Here is an 8,823-nt window from a genome sequence, read left to right as displayed (position 1 = left end):
CGGGAAATGTGTTGCAGGTTATGAAGAATAATGACACTGACATCACATGTCGAAAATGAGTTTGGCAAGGACAGCGTTTTCTAATTCTACACAACTGTTTTCATCTGCTAGCAGAGCAGTATATGTAAGTATACACATCTAGATTAAATATCAAATTAGCTACAGAACTGTAGACTACATGGGGAAAGTTAGTATATCCCATTTTATCCCCATAAAGTTCTACGGCAACGTTGCTACATCTTTGGATACACCTGAAAGCTGCATATTTGGTGCGTCTGAACTCCAGGACAATCTTTTAAGAACTGTGTACACCACTTTTTTAAATACAATTTATATAGATAAATTTCTGATATGTATACTATGTGACCGTTGGACCGAGCGAAGCATGAAATGGTCATTGGTGTGTCCCAAGTGGCAACCATAGTTCCGTTAAGTATGGTAGATTATGATTCATTTAAAATATATATTTTTATGAAATTTTCTTTGTGCTAAACACCCAGTAACATCTCAGTAATAGAGGGCGAAGCCCTCTCACGGCCCGAAGGGCCGTGAGAGCGGAGCTCTCCCTATAGGTAACACGTATATACATGTTTTAAAGGAAAATATAGGAAAATAATGAAAAATTAAACCATACCTAACGAACTTGAAAAGTTTGGTACTAATGGCGTCGATTCGAATATTAGCGCGTGGACATGTATTCCTCCATTTTGAATCTCGTCTACCCTAGTTCACGTCGTTCTGAGATGTTAGACATAAAATCCATAAAAGCATGTAAATCTTATTTTCTTGATCATATATAATCACTCCACGATTAACGCCATGTTTTTTGTTGTGGTTCAAACGTTATGTTTGTAAATTTGCTAAATAACGACGCTGAATATGACGTCACAATGTACTGTTTACATCAATTGCGTTATATTTCCCGCGTTCAATATATAGGCGGATCAAATGTCGAAAATTAGGATGCTTTGATACAGCTCTGTCCTCGTGCTAACTTCGGGTTATTTTTGTCCTGTTTTGGATATAGATACTAATCAGTCTATACGAAAGTTTTTTAGACCACACAGGACATACGGTCCTGTGTAATCAATGAACACACCGGACCGAACCAAATTTTGTCAGACCGAAAAACCTAATGTAAAAAAGTGAAACACGTGAAAATGCAAAACCAAGGGAATCTTATTTATTATACTAGTAATACTATACCAGGGATCCCTCCCGTATAATACTTTAGACAGTCCATGCGGTTTTAATCACATTCATTTACGTATTTGGAATTGTGTGCTATTTTTTACTTATAACAAACATTTAAATGACTCCGCATCAAAATAGTAAAGCTTAAAACCGGACACTGAGACATCGGACATTCCGGTCCGGTGTAAAAAATGATGCGTCGGACCTGAGGCACTGCACATCGGTCAGGTCCGACGGTCCGATGTCTTTCGCATAGACTGTACTAATGCCAAAACTTTTTTGCTTCGCCCTCAAACACGGTCACGCCGTAAAACATATTATGTTGTACGGCATGACCATTGAGATGAGCGAAGCCCATTAACATCTTGCAACACGACTTATAGACATTTTAGCTGCCTCTTCAATATAACATGGTGGATGTAAACAGTTACATTTTGACGTCATATTAGCCACAATGTTTTTTCTTCTGTCAAACCAAGCAAAAACAAAACGTTTGAAGCTATGAGAAAGCTTGTCTGGAATTTAAAAACGTTTATTGTAATTTCTAAACAATCTAATTATTTTAATTACGGGATTGTCAATGAAGTATACCGCAGTGGCGGCAACATTTTTCCAGAAGCATTATGGGTAATACTCATCTTTTTTCAGCTGGTGAAGAGCAAATCACGTGATTCATATGTTTAATCATTGGAGCGAGCTCGTTGCGTCGCTTTGCGACGTGAGCTTCGCTCGCCATTAAATGGGGATATATGGGGGCAACAGTTCTACAGGATCCGCCTATATAAAAATAATAAAATGCAAGGTGACGTAAACTGTGCATTGTGACATCACATTTAGCCTTGACATTTTTCTCTTTTTCAAAGGAAACAATTATAAACAACAACAATACATCCCGTTTGCAATAAAAGGGCCGTGAAAGCTAAACAAAATTAACCAATAAATTCAAAGTGGTAAAAAGGTAACCGTAAGTAATATTCTTATTTAAAGAAACTCATGAACTCGTTCATCTGTTTAGTCGTATTACTGTTTTTCTATTTGATGATTGGCTAAAAATTGTAACAATGATAATCATACCATTAATTTTTTACAAATAATGTAGAGATTATCTCTATTCATTTGCTGATTTTTCTAATTTTTTATTTTACATACATGTTACCTTGCTTCGCAGATGGGCCTTCGGCACGTTCTAGCTTTGCTTGGTATTAAGTAAATATAAAGACCCCATCAGAGTTGTCGAAATTTTTAATCACTGTCAGACAGAGTTAAATGTTCTGTCAGACTGGATAAAGTTTTGTCAGACCAGATACATGTACCTTGTATTGCATGGAAAGAACGAAGAAGAAAAAGAACTGCACCAAAATGCCTTTTATTGCTTTAACAGCAATGCATCTCCTGCTCATATCCAGCCAAACACGGTCAGTTTTCCAACCATCTTGGAACTCACAAACACCACAGAAGCCTTCGTAATTTTTTAAGTGGTCCAATAGGGCTACAACGAGTACCCGAAATAACCGAAAACCACAGGTCGTGTTGTTCGGGTCGGGTTCGGTTCTATTTTTCCATATTTCGGTTCGGGTTTGGTTTTTAAAATAGAATCATTCAGTTATATGTCATCAAAATCCTCAAAGGTGGCTGTATTTTGATCAATTGTTAAGTGATGGCATTGTGGACAAAACTGTACATAATGACAGTATATGTAAGATATGTCAGACACATTGAAAATACGCAACAGGTGCAACATTGACATTGACAAAACATTGAAAACATGGATGGAAACGAGTAGAAGTGACAATTAATGCTGTTTCTAGTACCATGGATGTCAAGTCTAAACCTCATTCCACATCCCCGAGTAATTATTGTGACAAACTACAATAAAGGTTTTTGTTTTTAACTGTATATTAGATTTTTAAAATAGTTATATAGACCTGAACCGAAATACCCGAACCTGAAGTAAAAAAAATTAGAACCGACCCGAAATTTTTTGGAACCGTGACGGCCCTATGGTCCAGGTTAAGCATTTTTCCTTTTCTTATAAAGTTGTTTGTTTTACAGGAATTTTCCTCATATGGAGACATCACCAGCTGAAGGTGAAATACCACAAATTTAGACCTACGCTTTGTACTCTGAGTCAAGGCCATAGTAGTGAGGGTTCTTTAACGTGTTAACACCTGCCGCAACATGGGAAGTCATATCCAAAAGACCCATGATTCTCACTGCTAAATGCCGAGTGTATGGCGTGGATATATTACTTCTTAGGTTTGACGCGGCCATGGCACGAGCAGAACTTGACCTACGACCTTGAACGGACTTTCCAGTTACGAAGCGAATGCTCTACCACTGAGCCACCACAACCGCTCTTTTCTTACTGGGTAGAATTTGATTTAGTCAGGTTCCCGAGACCCCTCTGTTATACTATAATAAATGAAGGGGGGTCTCAGGAACCTGACTAAATTTGATTCACTCAGAACTCCTTGCGTGACTCGTACCTCGCACACTGTTAGTATGGAGTATAGCAGAGGTAGCCGAGGATTGCCAATTAAATTCGATTAGCCATGCGGCCATTTTGTTTGAGTGACCTTCACTTGTGAACTGTAACAATGATAATCATACCATTCATTTTTAAGAAATTCGGTGTTTGAATTACAAATTACACGTCAGTCTTGTATTTTTGGCATTCAAAATTAAAATACAAATAACTCTAGAAGTAATCGGAGCATGCCTGATATTTTCAAATGGTCATTGGGACCAACATTTTCTAGCAAGTTATCGGTCCATAGAATTTTTTGCCAACAGGGCCGACAGTTTTCAACAACTCTGCCCCATTGGAAATAGCTAATTGAAGCTTTTATGGGTTATCCTTAGGTTATTATATCATCATTTGTCATGTTATTCATACAGTTACTTATTCTTTAACTGTTATAACTGCATAGTGCTATAGATTATGCCAGGTTTCAAATTTGTTATTTTAAATTAATAATCATGACATTGTAAATAAAATGAAAAATTTAAAAACTTTAAACTTCTTGTTGCAAACTTTCATATTCATATGAATTTCTTTTAGCCTGGTTATGTACAAAGTTGTAACAGGAGGGTATGGCTGAATTTCTTGAGAAGAAAAATTGAAAACGAGGATCCAAAACCACTGGAACATGAATCACAGTCTGTTGTCCAGTTTGACAATTATACCAAGGACAATTTAAAGAAAAGAACGTAAGCTTCAGACTCCAATCGTAATACAGCCACTGTCAGGAAACCTTGATATTATACAATATCTTAAGAATGTGAAAACAGGATTTAAGATCATCATACATTATTTCAGGGTTGTAATGTAAGGGAGACAATTGTTCATTTGGTTAATAACGTTTTATAGTGAATTTTTATGAATTATTTTTTTCTAAATGTAGGTCCATTCAAACGCAGCGAGCCTACACACCCCCTGAAAATCTGGAAGAGACAGTGCTTCAGATTGTAAGGAGGGTGTATGGAAAAGGAGTGGACTGGCGGGAAATAGATTTAGACCAGGACAGACGTACGAAGTTTACAGTAAGTCACTTGCATAATGATACTCACTCTTATTTTCATGGGAGTCGAGTTTTGGTGGCATGAGAAAAAGATGCCAGTTTGTATTTATTTATGAAGAGTTGTCTCTCTTTGTGTTTGGATCATTTTGATTTGCAACTTATTGATTGATTGCATCTTGTTTAACGTCCCTCTCAAAACTTTTGCACTCATATGAAGACATCACCAATACTAGTGAAGGGCTTCAAATTTAAGCCTATTTTCGGTAGTGATGAAACGATTTTTGGATCTTCGATTCCGATTATCGATTCTGTTTTTCATAATTGATTGTCGCCCGTATACTAATTGATAACTAATTTGAGATTCTTCAGACTGTTAACCCTGCTTTTATGTCGTCACATGTGTGGGGGAGTCAGAGTGGACTCTATATTGAAAAGTGGGAATTCAGCGACACCAGCAATTGTCGCTGCCTTGCCTACCTTTTGCAGGTTTACTTTCCAACACGCGACGACTCATTTATCAGATTCTTATTCTACAAGTTAACCATGACTAATACGATGCTATTGCCATCTGAAAAGCTCTAACACTGACAAATGAAGCATCACTTTGACTGAAGTAGGTATCTTCCTGGCCATTTTATTTCTTTGCGCATGACATCAGCACACAAATAGAGATGGGATGATCCATCTGAGCACTGATGCATTGTGATAGTCATCTTGGCAATATACAGATCGATACACACGTCTATTTTAAAAATGACGATATCCGTCATAGCATTTTCCAATAATATCTGAACGTCACAAGTTCGGTAATTTTAGTCTGCCTAGCAGAAAGTGACAGTAGAACCAAAAAATTTAAAAAAAAACCATGGCAGACTATTTAACATTAACAAAACCAGCTGGAAGCAAGTCAGGGGTACATGGGAGAGGTTTTGGCTTTCCAGTTTAAGAAAGGGAAAACGGTGTAAGAAACGTCGATAAGACAAGTTATTTCCAAGCTATTTGTAGCATTGTGATATTTATTTCATTATAGTCAATTAACTAGCTGAAGCGAGGGATATTTTTTCTGTTTTGAAGTGAATAAATTTGAAATTCTTTTTTCTAGTTTTTATTGATATCCAAAGTATTGTGATGTGTATCGTATCGTGTGTCAAGAATTGTGATACGTATCGGATCGACCAGAAAGGGTATTGTCCCACAAATGCACAAAATTATCGGCGTCAAAGTAGTCATGATTAACTTGAAGAATACTCATCTTTTAACTAAATCCTATTTAGATCCACGAAATAAAGCTGGTGTTGCTGAATTCCCACTTTTCAATAAGAAACTCGCACGCATGTCCCGATATAAAAGCGGGGTTAACAGACAGAGGAATCTCAGATTAGTTGATAACTTGATATATACATGTGTACGTATATCCCAACCCAGAGAAACCCAAGTGAGATGTCTGGATTTTTTTCTATCTTAAAAGTAAAGCCAATCTGGATTTGTGGCTAGAGAGAACACATTTCATTCCTCGTTGATAGGCTAATATCTAGACTTGTGTATGTTGCACATATCCATAAAACTATAAAAAAAAAAATCACCCCAAAAATAATAAACATTTATCAACTGCATGTAAATACTGATTATATTGATCATTAATCGATACAGTTCTTCTGATTATGACCAATTATCGATTATGAAATTTTTTTGATTATTCAACACTTATGCTCATCACTTACAGCCATTGAGCAGTGAGGGTTCTTTAGCATGCCACACCCACTGTGACGTGGGACATCCGTCTTTAAAGTTATCTCCGTGGATCCATCACATTCACACCTGATGCCAAGTGTTTGGCGATGGAACTGTTGCTATCTATTTTAATAACTTAGGTCTGTCGTGGCTGGGATCTGAACCCCGACTTTCCGTATGCAGGGCAAACGCTCTACCTCTAGACCAACCATTTATAAAAGAACGAAATTTATATAGATATAGACATTTTCAGGTGTGCTCTGACAGTCTACTCTTTGTATTGTTGTTCCGATCTGTGGCTTGGTAATCAGACAATCAAACTTGAGTGAACAATTGATATTACTGGATTGTCTTCATTCTACAGTTTCAGTTTATCTGTATACTTCTGGTTATATTTTGAACAGCATATACTACCAGTAAGTTTTATGTCAAAACATGACCAAAACTGATAAAGATTGATGTAATTCATATTTTGAATACATACACCTACTACCAGTCAAGAAATAATTATGCTAAGTCAGTAACAGTTACTATTCACAAATTTCTCAACAGATTATGTTTAGAAAAGATAAGAAGGCAATTTCATATGAATTATATACAGTCAAACCTTGTTATCTTGAACTTGAAGAGACCAAAAAAAACTTTGTGATATCCGAGGATTTCAGATATTGTGGGTAAAGTATTTAAAGAATAAGTGGTTGGGATTTCCGAATCACTTTGACATATCCATGGTATTCGAGATATCAGTGTTGAAGATATCAGAGTTCAACTGTATATTTTTTATAATGGAAAACTGTAACCTCTGAACCCCTCCTATTTTCTGTAGGTTCTTACCAGAATGATGAAGGAATTTGACCATTATATTCCCAATACTGAGTTACATGATATGAAGACTATAGATCAAGCTGTGGAATTCTTCAAGAAGGAAGTGAGAGACACTACATGTTTGGAAGATTTAACAAAACTAGACTTGCCCAAAAACCTTCATATAAACACGGAATACATTCGCTACAATCGTGATGAAGATTCGCTGTGGCCTGGGAAAGATGCTTTTCCGGGAAGACAAACCAGAGTTTTTAGTACCAAATTTTCTAAAAAATATAAGGTTGTTGATAAATCTAAAGACAAATATAGATACAATTTCAACAGGAAAACAATCTTTGAGGAACAAAAGGAGTACGTTAACAGAATTGAAAAAGCTTCATTTGGAAGATGATTAGAATTCCTACTGTCTTTTTCGTTGTTTTATGTAAAGATTATGATGGCTGTAAATAGATTTATCATACAATGAAATTCCTTGTCCTGTCTTATTTTTTCAAAAGTAATTAAGTTACTAGAAGCATCAATGAAAGGAATTTCTCAATAATCTACACAGAAATTTGTCAGGTAAATAACTTCTGTATAAATTCAGACTAAGCATTGAGAGTATGGAGAATGGATTTATTGTTGTTTATGACACAGTGGCAGATTTCATGAGAAGGGATCAGGGCTTAGAACCCCTCTGGGTCCCCACAAGTAGAACCACCCCTGGGTCCCCACAAGTAGAACCATCCGAGGGTCCTCAAAAGTAGAACACCCCTGGGTCCCCACAAGTAGAATCACCTCTGGGTGCCCACAAGTAGAGCCATCCCAAGGTCCCCACAAGTAGAACACCTCTGGGTCCCCACAAGTTGAACCACATTTGGGTCCCCACAAGTAGGACCACCCCTGGGTCCCCACAAGTAGAACCACCCCTGGGTCCCCACGAGTAGAACCACCCTTGGGTCCCCACAAGTAGAACCACCCCTGGGTCCCCACAAGTAGAACCACCCCTGGGTCCCCACAAGTAGAACCACCCCTGGGTCCCCACAAGTAGAACCACCCTCGAGTCTCCACAAGTAGAACCACCCCTGGGTCACCACAAGGACTTTACCCTGGGCTGTTTGTTCCTTATTTAAAAGGGGAAAGTTTGAATCCACCACTGTCATTCTATGGTTTGTAATTGATTTCAATTTGATTAAGTACAAGCAGTACTGTGATGATTACTGAAAGTGTTACTACGTGGAAGTTGTCATATTGTTTACATTTTTTATAAGTCCATCGAAGACAGGACATATTATGGTATGGCATCCGTCTGTCTGTCCATCTGTCCGGACCTTGTACACGGTGGCGAATCGCGCGACTGACATGATCAATTACATGTAAAAATGGTGACGAAAGTCAACACAAGGGAAAATTCAAATGAGTAAGTAACACCTTTATCAATCACAAATTGTCACATAACTCATATCAACATATGAAGAATTTTCTCAGGAACAAGTCCATACTAAAATGGTATAGTTCTACGTGCGATAGAAGCAGGGAACACCGACAGTGCTTTGACGGTTGAAAAGGTTCG

The 8,823-nt window shown here is 37.4% G+C and overlaps 1 protein-coding gene across 2 annotated transcripts; it reads left to right on the top strand.

The window, feature by feature from the left end:
• Positions 1-11: 11 nt before the first annotated feature.
• On the top strand, positions 12-7,739 carry LOC125672166 (uncharacterized). Of its 2 annotated transcripts, none has more exons than XM_048908296.2 (4): positions 12-124; positions 4,256-4,404; positions 4,599-4,737; positions 7,273-7,739. In XM_048908296.2, the coding sequence occupies exons 1-4, from the start codon at positions 47-49 to the stop codon at positions 7,660-7,662; spliced, it is 756 nt and encodes a 251-aa protein (XP_048764253.2). In that variant the 5' UTR covers positions 12-46; the 3' UTR covers positions 7,663-7,739. The 2 variants fall into 2 exon arrangements, with proteins under 2 accessions (XP_048764253.2, XP_048764246.2); XM_048908289.2 differs by lacking the exon at positions 12-124 and adding an exon at positions 3,180-3,281.
• The last annotated feature ends 1,084 nt before the right edge of the window (positions 7,740-8,823 follow it).

This window comes from Ostrea edulis, chromosome 1, assembly GCF_947568905.1.
Source record: "Ostrea edulis chromosome 1, xbOstEdul1.1, whole genome shotgun sequence".
Lineage (NCBI taxonomy): Eukaryota > Metazoa > Mollusca > Bivalvia > Ostreida > Ostreidae > Ostrea > Ostrea edulis.
Note: the sequence above shows the minus strand (reverse complement) of the source record. Positions and strands in the feature narration are given on the sequence as shown.

Excerpts from the sequence above, each read along its gene's own strand:
- LOC125672166 (XM_048908289.2), top strand. The coding sequence starts at position 3,195 with ATGGTCCAGGTTAAGCATTTTTCCTTTTCTTATAAAGTTGTTTGTTTT. Across the intron at positions 3,282-4,255 it reads GGAGACATCACCAGCTGAAG|CCTGGTTATGTACAAAGTTG; the intron begins GTGAAATACCAC and ends AATTTCTTTTAG. Across the intron at positions 4,738-7,272 it reads ACAGACGTACGAAGTTTACA|GTTCTTACCAGAATGATGAA; the intron begins GTAAGTCACTTG and ends TATTTTCTGTAG.